Source organism: Hyaena hyaena, unplaced genomic scaffold (genome assembly GCF_003009895.1).
Source record: "Hyaena hyaena isolate Hyena2069 unplaced genomic scaffold, ASM300989v1 scaffold_121, whole genome shotgun sequence".
Lineage (NCBI taxonomy): Eukaryota > Metazoa > Chordata > Mammalia > Carnivora > Hyaenidae > Hyaena > Hyaena hyaena.
In genome coordinates this window covers 384,158-403,697 of record NW_024080753.1, presented here as the reverse complement: position 1 = coordinate 403,697, position 19,540 = coordinate 384,158, and the positions used below count along the sequence as shown (strand labels likewise).

The 19,540-nt window shown below is 43.1% G+C and overlaps 1 protein-coding gene across 2 annotated transcripts in view; it reads right to left on the bottom strand.

The window, feature by feature from the left end:
* Positions 1–19,540, bottom strand: part of STAC (SH3 and cysteine rich domain) — a 145,890-nt gene that overhangs the window by 14,222 nt on the left and 112,128 nt on the right. For both annotated transcript variants that reach the window (XM_039237166.1, XM_039237167.1), the window contains 2 exons: positions 14,411–14,475; positions 12,148–12,236 (listed from right to left, as the gene is read on the bottom strand). In XM_039237166.1, the coding sequence (XP_039093097.1) occupies positions 12,148–12,236; positions 14,411–14,475 (154 nt within the window). The remainder of the gene's footprint in view (positions 1–12,147; positions 12,237–14,410; positions 14,476–19,540) is intronic.

Genomic DNA, 19,540 nt, shown 5'->3' with positions numbered 1-19,540 from the left:
CTGGTTTTCTTATCTTATTATTTTATTTCTTAAAATAACAGTACCTACCTCATCAGTATTTTTGAGGATCAGGTGAGGTAATGCTTGTACAGCACGTTTACATGAGCCACGACAGATGGTGGCTGGTATTATTGTTAAGACATAATGACTGCCCTCAAGATGCTGGTACTTTTTTGTTTTTAATAGTTAAGAGATTTTGGGGCGCCTGGGTGGCTTAGTCGGTTAAGTGTCCGACTTTTGCTTAGGTCATGATCTCGCGGTTCGTGGGTTTGAGCCCCGCGTCGGGCTCTGTGCTGACAGCTCAGAGCCTGGAGCCTGTTTCAGGGTCTGTGACTCTCTCTCTCTCTTTGACCCTCCCCTGCTCACACTGTCTCTCTCTCTCTCTCTCTCTCCCTCCTAGAAATAAATAAAACATTAAAAAAAAATAGTTAAGAGATTTTGGGGCGGCCTGGGTGGCTCAGTTGGTTAAGTGTCTGGTTCTTGATTTTGGCTCAGGTCATGATCTTATGGCTTGTGGGTTCATGCCCTGCACTGGGCTCCATGCTGACAGCGCAGACCCCGCTTGGGATTCTCTCTCCTCTCTCTCTGTCTCTCCCCCATTTGCTCTCTCCATCTCCTTCTCAAAAAAATAAATAAACTTAAATAGTTAAGAGATTTTATATTTTAAGAGATAGTAAGAGGCTGGTACTCTCAAAGGGGGAAGAAAGACATAAGTTGGTAATTTATACCTAAGTGTCATGACCAAACAGGAAGAAATATGCTGGGAGGGGGACACACAAGGGTGGAACTGACCCCAAACACAAATCCCAACATACAAGCTTCATTGAGACTCAGCTACCTCAGTTGTATTCATATAACGACATACTATACATAACAAATATGTAATGAACTATATTTACTTTGCAAAGTGGCTGTGTGCATCAGCCGAGAATGCATATATATATATATATATATATATATATATATATATAATATGAATGATATATAATAACGGCTTACGCATTCTAATTTCTTCCTGAAAGTGTACTTTTTTCACTTGGAACTTAGAAGGTCTAATGATTATTACCTCTTCAATGAGTGCTCCCTTAGGTTTTTGGCAGGGACAGTGGTTCATGAAATCATCTTTGGCCTCTTTCATGGCTTCGGCGTGATTCAGAGCTTTGAAAAAGCTTTTCTCTCTTTTTACATCCCCTCCGTCCCTCTGCCCTCTCCCCTATGGAGTGAGCAGACATGTGCAAGAGCTGGGGGCTCACCAGCTGGGGCTGGTGCCACAGTGCCCAGGGGCCGATGGCAATGCAGGTGTGGGGATAGTGCGGGACGACCGTCCAACAGTCTGGAGCGGGCACGGCCAGCGGCATCTGCACGCAAGTAAGAAGGCTCCCAGAGACTTCACCGGTCACAGGTGGGATTTGAATCCATCACTAACACCATTAAACCAAGCTGCCTCTCATACCACCCATGCCTTGTGGAAATTTACCAGAAATGTCCATTTTAACTCCGCAAGTATTTTGAGGTATTTTTAGCATTTCTTAGCCTTTTCCATTCATGAGGGGGTGAAAAGAATCTGCCAGCTGAACCAAAAAACCCTACCAATCAAACAAAAAGAAATGAACAAAAACCAAATCAATCTTACAGCCATCAGAGTCACTCAGCCAAATGGGATGTTCTCGAAAAACCAGGTCAGGGGACCATAAAACGGATCCAGACTGCTCTGTTAACTTCAGATTTACTGCCTAATTTTTCGCTGGACCCACTTCTCAATTTCCATCATCCTGGTCCAGAGCCTTTTACGGTCTGAGCACACGGGTAGGTAACCAGAAACTCCTGAATCCTGCAGTTTGATTTTGTCTTAACCCTGGCATCCGTGAGACTGCCTGCCCTTCTCCCCCGAGTCCAGAGACCAGCTCTGAGAAAAAACATTCAGCTGAAGGGCCATTTGGATGGGATTTGGTAAATGTTCCTGAACTGTCACGGATCACGCTCTCCGGGACCTAATTGAAAGAGGCATCTGAGTGAGAGGGAGACCGCTAAGCACATTAGCGGCATTCAGGAGGGTCTGGGTTTCCTGACATAGTGCAGCATCAGAACATAATACGCATCAGAGACTTTCCTCAAATAGCCTTAATTGCATTTTGATGTCCTGGTGACTGTGAAGATTATTTTTAAATCAAATTGGTGCATTAGAATTACATTTAGTTTTAATTAAGTTGATGCATTTGCCAAGCAGTAATGTACTTAGAGAATAGAAACGAGACACCAAGGAGTCTTACTCTCTTACTCTGTCTCAAAGGCTCTCCTTTTCTGATTTTGTGGAGGATGCGTAAAGGCTTACGGAGTGAAGGACAGAGCCACACAAGTGGCAGGCCAGACCCGAATGCAGTCGGAGAACTGAACATCAGGAACCTTGCTTGTGGCCTTGGGTGCAGTGCTACTGGCTCACTTTGGACGTCACAGCTGTTCCCAAGTCTCGCAGATACTCAGAATCCAGGGGAGCTCTTCAGATTTCCAAGTGGGATCTGACCCCTCGGCCTGGGGGGAAGCCTGGGATCTCTATTTTAATACGACTTTCCTGGAGGTTCTTTGGGCTTGTCACAAGTGGTTTAGCAACCCTAACCATGGGTCTCTCCTCTGTAAGATACTAATTGCTGGGGTAACCTCACAGATTACATCTGGGGATGTCAGGGAAAACTGGGAAAATTGGGAAGACTTTAAATTAGACAGAAATAGTACCGATCTGGGTGTTTAGGGCATACCCTTCCCCCAGCCATCTTCCTCCTCATTGTCTTTTGAGCTGTTTTACATTTTCAGGGAAATGGATGGTAATGTAAATGACGTTTGTCCCTAGAAATGCATGTGAATTGTGTCTGGCGGAACGCGCACCCAGTAGTTACCTGTAAGTCCTGACCAGTTCAGCATGCGTTTGTAAATTCATGTCAGCACTCCTGACTGCCTATGTGTGTGTGATGCTTGAGTTCTCCTTTGCACCAGATGGGACATTATATTGGTTCTCTCGTTAATTAATGAGTCAAATAAAATTTTTGACGTGTTCATTTTATATTTGTATAGAGTCATAATTTTACCTTAATTTAAAAAAAAACCCTTCATTTACTTATTTTGGGAGAAAGAGAGAGAGAGAGAGAGAAAATAGAGAAGGGTCAGAGAGAGAGGGAAAGAGAATTCCAAGCAGCCTCTGCATTGTCAGTCTGGAGCCCCATGTGGGGCTCGAACCTATGAATGAACCGTGAGATCATGATCTGAGCCAAAACCAAGAGCTGGACGCATAACCAGCTGAGCCACTCCGGTGCCCCAATTTTATTTTAATTAAGAAAAATGATCAGTGAACCAGAGTGATTTTTCATGAACACACTCTATAGGTCACAAGCTTCCTGGTCTTAAAAACAAGACTTAACACTCTTAATAAACTTGTAAGAAGTGATAAGAATGGCCAACATTGGCTAAATTAATACACTGTCTCAATCTGCTGGTGAGAGCAAATTGTCAACCTCATCGGAGAGGAAACCCACACAGTCAATGCTGGATGGAACGTGCGGGGTAAGGCAAGACCAGGGGACTGAGAGTCTGCGCCCCTGGGTTTCAGCCTGAGCCTCTCCGTTCTACCGGTCAGGTTTTGGCCCTGGCTCTCCCAACTTACCCCCAAAAGGTGACGGAACTGACGAGGGAGCATGAGGCAGGCTGAGGGGCAAAATGCAGGCTGGCTCAGCCTCCCCGCAACCCCAGGTGGGATATGGGTGATATTCCTTGTCCACTCCTGGCTCCCCAAGAACAAAGGAAAGGGGTTTAAGTACTTGCCACGGTGATGTGGGAAACAAAGGCAAACGGAAAATGAAATTCCCTTACTGCCTACAGCCCATTGGGAAGTCCTTGAAACTGGCAGAGTGACCTCCTTCTAGGAGCTCAGCTGCCTCCATGATGACGTTTTTTATGGGGGCAAAAGAGAACCTTAGCTTCAAATTATCCCAAACTCCGGGATCCTGTAAGTCTACTTCCTTTATCTCAACTGCCCCAAGGTATATGCTGGAATCCGGCTCCAAACTTATGGTCTCTGATACACACCTGAAGGGTCTCATGACTGAGGCTTTATTAAATGGTGATAAATGGTGTTTCCCTGGCAACAGCTCGCCCCTCAAGGTCCTGGAAGCCTTGCTTCCAGAATTCCCTGGAGACTCACTCTATCCCTGCCCCCCTCCCAATCTGAAGGTATATAATGAGTTACCCATCACGACCCCAGGGTGGCTCTTCCGCCCACGGGTCCTGTCCCCATGCTTCAATAAAGTCACCATGGCACTAAAGACATCTCCAAGAATTCTTTCTTGGCCGTTGGCTCTGGACCCGATGAACTGCCCCCCATCCCAAAACTTCATCAGAACCATAAACCATCTCAGTCGACTATGAACTATAACAGCCTGGTCCATTCACTAATAAGCCCAATTGAAGCTGAAGAGTCTTCCCAGAGCGAGGACTGGTGCCGGGAGCCGCAGCGGCCTCTCTGGACGGCAGTCACAGCAAGGAAATGGCAGTGTTTGCAGCTCCGGCCGTGAGAAAGGAAAACCGGGGTCTCCTTCTGCTCGTGTTGGATATAAGCCTGCTGCTATTGACCGGGCCTCGCTCTATTCCATATCAGACCCATATTTTGAATACAGACACCTCATAAGGAAAAGCATATTCCTGCCTTTACAAAAGAAATTTTGGATGAAAGCTCTTTGGGGAAAATTGTCAAAAGGCTCTTCCTATGGGCCTTGCAGATCCGAGACTTAGGGCGTTAAGAACACAAGATTTACAACTGAGCCCGGCCCTGAGACCAAGGGCCTATTTTGGGGTTAAGAGCAAAACATAGTTACCACGTATATCTTTGCTAGTTGGTGAGACATAAGTCCCTTCCTCAAGGCCTACTTTCCACAAACCCCCTCCCTTACACTGGCAGCTGGGATGAGGATGGATAACAGTAGCTAAGACATAACCCAGGGGCAAAAGACTGACCCATTCAGGGCCCCCATGTTAGTCTCCACAAGCAAACCAATTCAGGAACATTCATCCTCTTGAGAGCCAGACAAAATACTCCCAACTTATCTACATACAATTTGACCTATATGTTATCCCGTTTTTTACTAAGAACATTCTGTTATTTCCTTGGTCGGAATAATTCTACTATTGTTATCACAAAAGGCCTCCCATTGTAAGAAATTCCTTTCTATGACTTCATCTTGTTGCTGAACCTTTAAATAAAGACACAAAAACCGACAGGACAGAGATGCCTGCCGGGTGATCAGAAAGAATCTCCGGGGCATCTCTCACTCTCTTTCTCTCTCTCACCGACACCGTCCATCCTTCAGGGACCCCTGGACCTGCTGGAGCCGGCCCCGCCTCCGGCAGACTGGAATACAAGCAGTTATGAAAACAGGCTAATGCCCCTGCAAAGAATTTGTGCCGCCTCTGTGGTGGCTTGGCGATACCTCCCACTGAGTACCTCTTAAAGCAATTCTCAGGCTCCGTCAGTGACCCCATCCTTCCTTCTGGGAAGAGAGAAGGACTGCTCGTTAACCAAGCTGCACAGGCACCCAGGGCGCCTGTTGCTGGAAGCCTGGGGTTGTTGTAATGCCTGCTTGCAAAGCCTTCCCGGCCCCCCGAGGCTGCTTCGACGTCTCCTTGAGGTGCTGTGGCAGCCTCCTGGGCCCCCTCCCCGCCCACAAGAGCTCACAGCGGAGTGTCTACTTTTCTGCTCTGCCCGGCCCTGTGACCACTTGAGCTCTTTGAGGGTAACAGCGCCAGTGAATTGGTCACCCAGCAGCCAGTCGATGCCCATTCACCAGGTGGGGAGCGGTAGAGAAGAAACGAATTCTGAGAATGGCCACACAAGGGTTTAAATCAGCTCTGACTCGATTTCAAGCGATGCTCTGGAAAAATCAGAGAGAGACGAATTCAGGCCATCCCATCTCCGGAGGTTCTCATGAATATTAGCTAATGAGGCCAATGGTCGCTTTGGTTTCCTTCAGACTCAACCACGGAAAAATCAGAGGGTCACTGTTTCCAGGAAAGAGGCTGGCAACTTAAGAATCTAAATCCTTACTTGGGGTTATAAAAAAATACATTTTTCTTGGAAGCCCTCTCCCCTCCCCCAAAGTGGGGTGTTTGGATACACCCTGAAGTAGAAATTAATTTGTATCTTTCTCAGCATTTAACAATACTAGAAAAGCAGCTCCCTCTTCCCATCTTCTGGCTCCCAAGCTTTCTTTTTTTTTCCTTCTTTCCTCTTTTTCGGCCCCTTATGAAACATGGCCATTATCATATAAATTTGTTTGGGGAGAACTAATAAAAATGAAAATGACTTCGATGTGGGAAGCCAAAATGGATTCTTCGGCATAGGCATATGGTCACTAGAATATGCATCTGGACCCCTCCGTCTTTTATTTACTCCCCATCCTTTATTTCAGAGCCACTTAAATGTCTTAGAGGCTTGTGTTTACTTGGAGTTATTTACATCTGTTCCTTATTTACACGATATATCAGCACGGCACAGCCATGAAAATTATTCTTATTGATTTTTAGAAGGTGTGTCGGCGTGGATAATAAGCAATGGCTCTAAGACCATTTTGCAGACTTTTGGATTCAAAATCAGCCAGAATAATGGATGGAACTGGGTACGTTGTAAATGCGAAAAGCAGGGTTTACTTTCATCAACAAGCTAAGCATGTGCTGTCTTGCTAACAATGTGTGTGTATGTGTGTGTGTGCACGAATGAATGTGTATTTGAGTGTGCAAGAATGTGTTTCTGTATCTCTGTGAGTGTATGGGAGTGTGTGTGCATAGGTAAGTGTAACACACATGTACACTCACCCACTATTCTTGAAAGATGACTGGGCACAAAGTCTATGTGCACTTACAAGGCAACATATATGATAATGATGACAGTGCTGATTTTAATGAGGTTCTCAGTTTGTATTTGAAGTAGCATTTAATTTTATTTTATTTGACTTTATTTTATTATATTATTTTATTACCTTATCTTATCTTGAGAAAGAGAGAGCATCAGCAGCGGGAGAGAAAGAGAATCTTAAGCTGGCTCCACAGAGCCCCATGCAGGGCTCAAGCCCATGATTCTAGAATCATGACCTGAGCTGAAATCAAGAGTCAGATGCTCAACTGACTCAGCCACCCAGACACCCCGTAAGTAGCACTTTTAAAAATCTTTGCTCGTGTACTAAGTTGTTCGTGCATAAAGTGTAATTTTCAAAGCCCTTAAAAAACTTGATAATAAAGGTCATTGGTGGAAATTGTTTAAGATTCTAAGTACAGAGGTCGATCTACTATAGAAGCTCCTTACACTCAGACAGAGGGATGGGGTGCTCTTTGATGTTATCAGACCTCAAACCGTCAGTGTTAGTTGGGGGATCCAGAGCACGATGGTCCCACGTCTTTCATGTCGGTGGTAAAATGTCATGCCTACAGGTCGGGCACTGCACAATGTACTCATACGATGAGCGACAGGATATCATAGCCTCCATATTGCTGGACAAATTAGATAAAGTCCCCTTGGATGTGCTCAAAGGCCAGAGAGAGCCTTTTTTTTCCAACTATATATCCTTAGGGCAGGGTTAATGAGGTTCAGAAGACTTGGAAACCACACATGTTGTGAAAAGATGCAAATTACGAAGAGCAGTTTATCGAAAATATACCGTGTCCCTTGCTTCATACTGGGCATGCAATTCCACTTTTTAGTTACATTATCTAGTTACAGTCTTAGTCTTCCTTGGGAGGAGAAAGCGTAGACCACAAGAGATTGAACAGTTTGCTCAAGTAGACGCCACGAGGAAGGCTCAGAGCTGGAAGACAGACCCTGGTCTATGTGACTCCCAGCCACTGCTCTCTTCTGCACTGCCGCCTTGTTCTGTCCTGCTGTCTGCACCCGATGGACAAGGGTGTTAGCGAGAGAACTCCAGCAATCTGGGGAGGTGATGATGGACGGATTTATGAGGGGAACTTATGTTGCGCTGAAACTGTAGCAAAGCAGACTGTGCAAAGCCTCCGCCTTTAGACGGCATTTGGAGACCAGTGATGGGACCACGGCATTTCTGAGAGGGGTACTCGCTGCCCCAAGCATAAGGGGGCGGCATCCCAGCTTCTCCTTTTTGAGGCTTACTCCCCCACTCAACCGTGAGTGCCCAGTGAGGGGTTAGCAGGGTTTCTTCCAAATTGTCTTAAACCCTTTGATCTCCTTTTCTATAATTTCTTCTTGACAAATAATATTCATCGTGGGTTTGAGACCCATCTCCTCCAGGAAACAGGCCCTGGCTAAGCCCTCTGAGCTTGGTTTGCTTCCTCTTTTATAGTTTTCATTACATTATCATGTACTTGATTTGATGTGCCCACTTACTGTGCATGCCAGGTATAGCATTCGTTCATCCATTCATTCATGTCCTATTTATTAAACATCTACTATGTTTCAAGAACTATGCTACAGGGATATATATGCTAGCAATCACAGATTTTTTCTCACGGAGTTTATGAGGGAGATAAAGGTCCACCAAATAATTCCAGAAATACATAAATACAAGCTGAGATAAGTGCTTTAAAGAAAGAAAAATGGTGTCATGAAAGCAGGTAGCAGAGGACTCTCAGCCAGATTGGGGGTATCAGGAAAGGGCGTATGGAGGAAGTGAAGTCTGAGCTGTGAGGGCACGCGCGCATGCGGGTGCCTGTGATGGTGGCGGAGGGTGGGTGGTGGGAGTGGCAGGGGCAGGTAGCAGCGTGGTCCTTCTGGGGAAGAGAAAAGCCAGGGTGGAGGGAGCAGAGAGGTGAGGGGCCCATCATACAAGACAGAACAGAGAGGTCCCCCGGGATGAGAGTGTGTGGGCCCTGGACATCTTTGTAAACACTGTGGTCTTTCCCCAAGGGAAATGGGAGGGCCCTGGAGACTCTGGGGCAAAGATGCGTGCGTTGTGAGCAGACCTAAGGCGGGCATAATGATGATCTCCTTTTACAAGGGAAGAAGCAGAGGCTCATGTGGCTTGTGTAACTTTTCTAGCAGAGGCTAGTGAGTAGCTTGGCTGGGAGTTAAACCCGTATCAAGGGCTGCCCACATTTTTTTTTTTTCTTAAGCATTCGGTGAATCTTTTTGACATATTCATTCTCTCTTCCTCTGTCTCTCACTTCTTAAGTCTGAAAAGGAAGCCTCTACTTCTGGAGTATGTATGGAACTGACTGGAATTAACACTATCAAGATCCTGCTCTGTAGCAGATATTGTTATTTTATTTAATCAGAGGGATCCCATAAGGGAAAGCCTCATTATCCCTACTTCCAAGATGACAAAACAGATGTTCAGAAAGTTAGATAATAAGCCCTATTGTTAGAAAGGAGAGTGGTTAGGGTAGGAGTCCATTCTATCTGATTCCCATGTTGAGATGCCCCCCAGTACACTGTACTGTTATGTTATTGACTTCTCCACCCAAAGTGGATGGGAAGGGAGGGATGGGGGCCAAGACTAGAAATGCAGAAAGGTCTGGATTGTTAGCTGTTGGCAGAAAAGCTTTCCCCGTTACTGAGCAGATCCACAATGGATGCTTGCCGAGGCAGCGATTTAGCCGCTCTGGTCTACGGCTCCTGGCTTTGCCGGTTGGGTCTTCTTTGACCTCAAGCTTACACTCCAAACCCTCCCTGTGTCTTCACGTCTATTTGTCCTCTGTCCCCTGAGTGAGAATGCAGGCGGATAAGAATATTTTGTTCAAAGGATTTCCCCCCCACCTTACTGTTTAAGGAGAAAAGGAAAATTCACAAAGCCCTAGTTCATTCAAGGAACGATACCAAATCCCCAAAAACATTGCTTTACATATTCTGAATCAAGTGTCTGGCTTTTAAAATGGGAATATACAGTCTTTCGGCTGAAAAAAAAAAAGAAAAAGAAAAAGGAAAAGAAAGAAAGAAAGAAAAAAAAAGAGTATGATTTATTACTCCAATCTTGCAGTCTATGTAATGCAGGCATTTCACTCTTGGGAATGAGGAGTCCTGTTTGCCTCAAAGCAGACTATAAATGTTTGATTCGTGACCAGACGACTTGACTTTTAATGACCTGCAACTGTCTAAAATAAGCACAAAAATTTATGACCTACCACCAGGCAGCTAGACACCATTTCTTAGTCCCCTAATAACACCCTATATTTCTCTGGAATTGTTTTTTTTTTTTTTTTCCCCCATCAGATGGCTTCAGAATACTCTTCTAGAATAAAATGGTGGGACTGACGTAATATGAAGTTAGTACACTTTAAGTCCTAGATGTCCCAATGACAATCTCAAGGGCACCCTACACCGCATTTACTGCAAAGTGAATATATATCACCCTCTTCTTCACCAGCCAATAGTTGAGTACGGACGGTCAGCGGAAGGCCAGGCGGCCTTCCAGCGATGACCCCCCGGGGCAGGCTCTGACCCCCTGCGCGTTACACCTCTGCTGGAGGGGCCTCACTTGGGAAACGCCATCACCTCCTCCGCACTGACGCCAGGCCTTCAGGGCGTTTACAGCCCCAGCCAGTGAGTTCAGCGCGGCGATTCTCAATCAGTGATGGAGGAAACTCGGATGAGGAGAACCTCATTGTCAGAACCAATCTAAGGCTAGGGGATTCAGGTCCCGAACTCTCTGGAAAGGCCCAAGAATCACTCGGAAGGAGATGGCAAATGAATACTGAAACCCCGCTGACCCTGGGTGTGAGCCAGACGCCAGCAGGGCATACACGTCAGCGGTGGAGTCTTGCTGGACTGGGTGGGGGGTCAGCCGAGCTGGGGACCTGGACCCCACAGCACGAGGAACCCGGGAAATAAGGGGGGGGCAACCGGAGCCTTGTCGGTAGCTCTTTCCTCATATGGGGCTTTGGGTGAAGTGAAAGAGGAGAGGCTGATGTCACCGAGGGGGGACATCACTCAGGCACCTGTGGGGGGCACCCTACCTGGGCACTGGCACAGCCTGAGGGGGGCGTCCAAAGGGCTCCAGGGTGGAAAGACAACACCTTCTGGAAGCCATGTGGCTGTGGTGACCGGTAACGGTAAGCTGGGCTGCGTGGTACTCAGACAAGTGGAGTCCCCTCAAGCAGAGCCAGCTGTCTAACATGCGGCCACGGTTTTCAGTGCCACTTGGGTTCCCTTGTTGTCTTCAGAAGAGGAAGCAACCCGTCTCCAAGGGAACAGCTGGCTAGAAACGCAGCCTCTTCTCTCCTGCTCTTGGATTAAAAGGTACCAAACCCTTAGGTTTTGGGGTTGTGAATGGAGGACTGAAGCATTGTCTTTGAGAGAAGCCAGTAAACACCACATTACGAAAACTGTAATAACCACCAGATACTGAGGGTTTGCTCCCCGTGCTCTATGCTTTCTGAATTATTCATTTTATCCTCAAAAATAACTCAGGCTGAAGGGGCCATTGTTACTCTTTTATAAATAAGGAGGCCAGAGCAATGAGATGTTTCTAAATTGCTTAAGGTCAGGCGACAAGTAGGATGCGAACGCCGCCCTGACTCCAGCTTCATGACCCCTGAAACACGAGCAACATACACTGGTCAGGAGAAAGTTCCAGATGTCGCGAGGGGCCTGCAAACTCACCTTCGGCTCTCCGGTCACCATGAAGTGGGAGGGATCGGGAAACAAAGCCCAGCTCAGGGCATGCAGCGGGGGGAGCTGCTGTTCCCCCACAGGTTCCACAAATGAGTCTAGTCTGATCCTTCAATCTATGTTCATTTGGGCTTTACATATATACATCTTTAGTCCCCAGTAGACCCCACAGGATGCCAAGTGCATCTCATGCTCGGGCTTCAAGAAAACACCCAGTTGCATGGATGATGCACTAAACCTCGCTTCTTCAAGTGTGGACCCAGATAGGCGCATCAGAAGCACCTGCGGACCAGTCAGGACGCAAATCCTCAAGGCCCCCCACCCGCCCGTGCCTCCCAGACCTGCAGAATCAGAAACTGCAGAGAGAGAACCCGGCAATCCATCTGCAAACCCGCAGAGCAGGTCACTGGCCGCACAAAGCCAGGTGAGAATCTGCTTTACACCAAGAGGAGGTGGCGCTAAGTGAGTTCTTTTTTCCACATGAAAAAACATCGACTTTACATTTCCATTTTCTTTTATTTAAAAAAAAAAGATTTTACCTCATTTCCAAATCTTCATTCTCCTGTGGTACAAATTTGTACAAGGCAACATAGGTGTTCATCTGTAATGGTTCTTTGGAAAGAGATCCCTGAAAGAGAAAATTTAAAAAAGACACAGATGAAAGAGGGAAGAAGGAAGAAACTGAGAGAAGAAAGAAACCAGAACAGGAATACATGAGTGCAATGTATTTCCGGTGTATGGATTATAAGTCTTGAATCATCTAACCATTATTAAAGGCTTTGTTTCAACGAGAGGTCTATTTTAAGTTTGTTTGCTAAGTTTGCTTTCATTGGTCAGAAATAACTACAAATTTCTTCAAATAAATCCTTCCTTTGCAGATAGATACCATGTGTTTGCACGTATAGGAGGATCAGGAGGAACTTAACGGAGGACCGTGGGGGAGAAGAAGGGGGGAAATGGTGGGGGAGAGGGAGGGAGGCAAACCATGAGAGACTCTTGAATGCTGAGAACACACTGAGGGCTGTTGGGGGTGGGGGAAGGGGAGGGGGGTGATGGGCACGGAGGAGGGCACTTGTGGGGATGAGCACTGGGTGTTCTATGGAAACCAACTTGACAATAAACTATTTAAAAAAAATCCTTCCTTCACTATAGTTGTTCACAAGAGGTGACACGCTTGGCCTGAAGAATGGGAATATTGGGTCTATAGAAATAGGGACATATGAAGAGTAGTAAACAACTTTCACTTCCTAAAATTTCCATTTTATCAATTAGCCTAAAATTTGGTATCTAGCCTACCAAAGGGACTAAGGTCTATTCCTCTGGGAAATTAGTTGATGCATGTTGTGAAAAAAGCCTTGTTTTGGCATCAGCTTGATTTAGTTGATATCATAGGATCAGCATCTCCTGACTATAAAACCTTGCAATAATGATAATAAAAGCTACCCTTCTGCTAGTTTACTGTGTGCACCAGGCATTATGGTACATGCGTTAGCACGCTCGAACCTCCAACAGCCCCCAATTGTCTCCAACTTAGAGATAATGCAAGAGCCTTATAAGTGATATATAAATATTACCCATTATTATGCAAATGAATTTCAATGCTATATATATACTTTATAATATATACAAGATATACAATAAATATAAACTATATAATATGTAAATACAATTGTGTAATATTACTATTGCATAACAATACACAACATATGTAATACAGACACATATAATGTAGCGCATTATATATGTGCATATATGTGCATATTATATATGTGCATTATATATTGTATATGTAATATACAATTGTATAATACATTTAAATACGTAATAATATGATAAGCATATACAATATATATCAGACATAAGAGTTATACACAACCGATTCACTCTGCATCCAAAGTTCAAGTACCTTATGCTATATTATTTCTGTCCTAGTCTATCCTATTGTAACTATATAATAAATTATATATAAGTGAACATAAAATATAATAAATATGTACTTCTATATTATAAAATATGGTCATAATATTTTATTTGTAATTGTGTATGTAATTTGTAATTGTAATATGTAATTGTGTAATTTACATATTCTATAGTATGTATCAAATTGTATATAGCAGATATAATGGAAACAAAAAGTTTACAGCACAATACTTTTCCTTTCTACTTCTGATGCACTGTGATACTTCTGTTTAGTGCTGTCTATCGATTTCATGCTATCTATATTACACTATGGCACTTTACGCTACGTTACTGTCTTCCGTTCTATTCCACACTCTATTCTGAGACCTACTAACTTGATTTCATAACCTACTTGGGTGGCGACCTGCAGTGTGATCTAAGGACCCTGGCTGGTCGGCTTTCTCTGACACCTGTGAAAATTAATTAAGGGAGACCTCAGTAAAACGCAGTCAGGAGACTGGGCGGGGGGAGCTCTTATGCCCTATTGCTCGAATTCAATACAGATCCAACCTGACGAGCGAGGGACCTTGCTGTGACTACGACTTCAGCTACCGCTGCCCCCAGCAGGAGGAAGGCCGGCTAACAGCCTCACCAATGAGACCCAGTGACGAGCTACTATACCCAGAGCTCCCCGTTTCCCACAGTGGACTTCCAGTCTATAGGAGCCTCCCAGCTTCCTCCTTTCCTCGGGAAAAGGGCAATTCTCCGCTTTGCTCGGTGGGATTACCCGTGGTTTTGTCAGAGCGAGCTTGTCCTGCATTGTGATTTTCTGCCATTTCTGAATAAACCCTTACATATTGTCTTTGGTAAAATAATTTTTAAGGTTGACGCAGCCATAAATACCTGGTGGTTTAAGTTCTTTGCTTGGTCTCTGAAATCGTCAGTGCCGTTTTCTGGATAAGTAAACACTGAAGGAGACAAGAAAAACAGGTGCTTTATGAACGTTTTGGAAACATGCTTGGAGGACGTGGCTGTATGTAGTCCCTGTTCCACAGCCTCGGCCGCATCGTCCGTGTCATCTTCCACATGATGCTTCCCCTGCCTCCCCGGGCAGCCTTCTGCACCCCCTCCTCTGCATGCCCGCAGCCCAGCACGTGCCAGCTGCCGTGCATGCTCCTGAACTTGGCAATTGCTTGTTCACAACTCACTCTTCCTTCATCTTTGAAACAATGTCATTCATCTCTGTTGAATGTATCAAAATCATTTGTTAAGGGAAGGGGGGGTGAGGTATGGCCGACTTGCATTTGAATTACCTTTTCAAAATACCAGATTCTTCTATCTGTTCTCAGTATTTTTATCCCAGTTTCCTGATATCTGTGTTCTATTTTGCACATTAAAGTTTTAGTTTTAAGCTTCAACATGTTTCCTCCACCTCTTCTTGTCAATGCACTGGGACTATTCTTTGGAATAAAAAAAATAAGTAGTGGTTTCTCATTTAGTTTGTTTGGAAATATGTACTTCTCTTCCTTTCGCATTTAAGCAGCCACTCTGCGGTCTTTAATAAAGAATAGAGCTTCCCCAAATGGGCAGTTTTCACTGTGGGTGGTGCCTGATGGGTACTTGGGGTGGGAGGCTCCCCCTTAGCTAGTTCGGCCAGTCAGATTTTCCCCAGTGACACAGCGTGATGGCCTTATTCTCACCATGGGTCTCTGCCTCAAACAAAAACGTAGCAATCGTTTCCAAGTTTGTACCATGGAATTTTGGTGTCTAAATTAACCCACCAGTTAGGTTACTTAACATTTAAAAATAACATATTGCTTCCTTACGTTTCCCTTAAGATTAAAAAAAAAAATCAGTAAAGGAAGAGAAACACAGCATAGAAAACTCTACAACCTATTTCAGTCAGGCATCGACATCTCCAGCGTCCTTCAAATGAACTCAACCATTGTGATGCAGAAAACACGCTTCAGAATAAACGTAGTGATGCTCAGTAAACATCTATTCTCTGCAGTTCAGAGTTTTAGAGCCTGTGCAGGAAATTCTATGATTCCTTGGAAGCCTCGGCGTAAATCTGCAGTCTTAGAAGGGACTCCAGAAATGATCCCATGGACCTTGTCTGCCTCAAATCTGGTTACCGATTTCACCCACGACAACTATTCAGAGAATAGGCATATTAAAAAATTTTTTTTAATGTTTATTTATTTTTTAGGGAGCGAGAAAGACAGAGTGTGTTCGATTGGTTTTGAGGTCAGTATTAAACTAGCCTCATAAACGAAGTTAGAGAAAGTGGCAGTCCTTCCTTGCAACTTTTCATTTTCCTGGAAGAGCTTACATAACCAAGAAATTCTCCATTCTTTACCTGTTTGGTTGGGTTTACTTACAAAAGTTGTCTGGGCCTGGTGTTTTCAATGTGCAAAACTTAAAATATTGATTCAGTTTCTATTGGGATCGGCAGCCAATTCAAGTTCTTAAGTTTTCTATTCCTTCCTAGGTCAGACTTTAGTCAATGATATGTTTCTTGGTATGCGCCCATTCAAAATTTATTGGCATGGGGTGGGGGGTCACCTGGGTGGCTTAGTCAGTTAAGCATCGGACTCTTGGTTTCCGCTCAAGTCATGATCGCACAGCTTTGTGGGTCTGAGCCCTGCATCAGGCTCTGTGCTGGCAGTGTGGAGCCCACTTGGGATTCTCTCTCCCTCTCTCTCTCTCTCTCTCTGTCTCTCTCTCCCTCTCTCTGCTCTCCCTCACTCACATTGTCTCTCTCTCAAAACAAATAAACTTTAAAAAAATTTAAAAAATTATCTGCATGAAGTTGGTCGTGAAAATCTTTTATTTTCTTCAATCTCTGTTACATTCATCATTTTTTATTGTTGTGTTTTATTTCATCACTCTTTTTTATTCTTAAGAAAACTGTAATTGTAAGTTTATCTCTTTTAAGGACCATTCTTAATACTGATTGACCTATCTCTGTCATTTGATAATTTCTCCTCTTACCACCTTTCTATCACCTTCCTACTGCTTTTCAGGGGTTTATTCTTTATCTTTTTTTCTGACTTAAGTATGATGCTTAGGTTATTGCTTTCTACACTTTTTATTTTTATTTATTATTTAATTTTATTATTTTTATTTTATTTTATTTTCAATTTTTTGAGGGAGAGAGAGAGAGAGAGAAGGAGTGGGAGGGAAAGAATCTTAATCAGGCTCCATGCTCAATGCAGGTCCAATAAAGGGCTTGACCTAATAAGACCAGACCGTGAGATCATGACCTGAACTGAAATCAAGAGTTGGATCCTTAACCGACTGAGCCACCCAGGCATTCCAGTCTTTTTATTTTTTAATAGAATACTTTCAATGCTAAATATTCTAGTAACAATTTAGCTACCTCTCACAAATTTTGATATGTAGTATTTTCATTCTTAGTTTTAATATATTCCGATTTTCATTATAAATTCTTTTTTGACACGTGAGCTTTTTGAATGTATGTTTTAATTTCCTAAATTATGGGTTCTCCTATATCTTCTGACTACTGGTCTCTATCTCATTTGTGTGATAGCCAGAAAGGTATACTCCATATAATATTAATTCTATAAAAATTTATGAAGCTCACTTTATGGTCTGCAGGTAATCAATTTTATCATTGTTCTGTGTGTCCTTAAAAAGAATGTGAATTCTCCATTTGTTAGATGGAGTGCCTGTTTTAAGTTAATTAGGATTGTCAAATGTGTCTTCAGATCCTCTAAATCCTGAATCTTTTTATGCAACTGCTTTACCAATGACTTGAGAGGCATGTTAAAACTTCTCACTATGAAGGGGAATGTCAATTTCCCTAATATTTCTGTCAATTGCTCCTTAAGTTCCGGTGATTTAAGGCTATATAATACGTAGACATAAGTTTAGAACTTACATCTTCTTGTGAAGTAGACATGACCATGTAATGATAATTTTTTTCTCTAATAATGCATTTTTGGTCTTAAAGTCCATTTTCCCATACGTTAATATAGCTATACAAGCTTTTGCCTGTGGGAGCTTTTAAAAATACATGTAGTTAGGGGCGCCTCAGTGGCTCAGTCGAAGCATCTGACTTCAGCTCAGGTCATGATCTCACGGTTTGTGGGTTCGAGCCCCGCATCGGGCTCTGTGCTGACAGCTCAGAGCCTGGAGCCTGCTTCAGATTCTGTGTCTCCCTCTCTCTGACCTTCCCCTGCTCATGCTGTCTCTTTCTCTCTCTCAGAAATAAGTAAGAAAAACACTAAAAAAAATACATGTAGTTTTTTTACATGTATTTATTGTTTATTTATTTAAGTGTTTATTTATTTATTTTTGAGAGAGAGAGAGAGAGGGAGAGAGAGAGGTGAGAGAGAGAGACAAGAGGCAGAGAAGAGGGAGAGGGATAATACCAAGCAGGCTCCATGCTGTCAGCACAGAGCCTGATGAACCTATGTACTGTGGGATCATGACCTGAGCAGAAATCAAGAGTTGGGACACTTAGCCGACTGAGCCATCCAGACACCCCTTATTTTTTTACTTTTAAACTTTCTACATCCTTATGTTTTAGGTTTTTATAAATAGTCATTTAAATAACCCTGTGTGTAAAACTCTTTCTTCTAGGTTTAGTTGATTTACATTAATTTTGATTACTGATAAATTTGGGTTCTTTTCTAGGATTTTATTTTGTATTTTCTATTTGTCTCAAATATTGTATGATTTTTCTCTGTCCCTCCCCCTTTCTTTAGTTTATAAGGTTAAATCTATTTTTTAATCTTCTAGTGGCTACCTTCAAAATTTTATGAGGTATATTTAACTTCACAAAATCTATCATCAAATAGTATCTTTAATTGTCTTCCAATTCATACAAGGATCTTCGAATGCCCATTTCTCACTGAGATGTCTAGTATTTCAGTTAATGTTTTATTAACAATTTTTTGCTAACATTTGTTATCTTTTTACATAGCCGATGTTCACTCGGTTCTTTCTTTGTGCTTCATTCCTTGCTTGTCAGTTCTTCCTTTGAGGTCACGTTTTTCTCTCTGAAGTACATCGTTGTGAAATTTCTTGAGTTGGTCTTTCTTCATGGTACTGTAGACAGAGCGCTTGTCTGAATATATATTATTGGAAGACAGTTTTGTTTTTGCGGCATTTACAGTTGTATGTTAAGAGTTACTTTTTTCCCAGATTATTGAAGGTACTGTTCTACTGTTATTTGGTTCCACTGTCACTTCCTAGAAAGAGCTGTCCAGCTAGTTTTCGTTCCTTTGCAGGTGATCTTTCAGTCTGCATTTACCGTTTTCTTTCATCTTTAAAATTCTGCAGTTTTGCAAGGATGGTCTAAGTATAAATTTCTGAATTTGAGGAATGGTATCTTTAGTCAATTTGGAAACGTATTAGCCAGTATCTTCTTGAATATGGTCTCTCTCCCATTCTCTCTTTATGTACCTTTAAAATGTCACTTAGATGTATATTGGACTTTCTTGCTCATCTCCTGTGTCTCTGTTACTGTTGTGAATTCTATCACTTTGTCTCTCTGGCTATTCTCTAAGCAATTTCTTTGGCTGTATATTCCACAACACTAATTCTCTCCTCAGCTATATCCAATATGCAAGAAAATTCAACAACCAAATTTTTTTCCCTCTCTCTCTTTTCTTAATTTTTAAAAGTTCTGTTTGGTTTTCTTAAAATTTGCCTGTTCAATTCTGATGTCTCACTCCTTTGTTATATGTTCTAGTCCACTTTTCGTATCTTTAAATATATATAGCTACGTAGTTATGTATTTCTTTATTTGATAATTCCAACATATACAATCTTTGATGTCTGATCATAAAAAAGGCTGTTTCAGCTAACTCTTACTCATGGTGGCTCATTTTCACGTGTACTTGGTGTATTTCAATTCTGAAATTACAAAATTTCAATTCTGGAAATTTCTGAGGTCTGAGTTTAAATTCTCTTCCTCTAGAGGCCATTTGTATTACTTCTGCCAAATGCCTGGTGCATGTATCCAACTGGGGCACTTTAAATAAATTAAACTAAAATTTTACA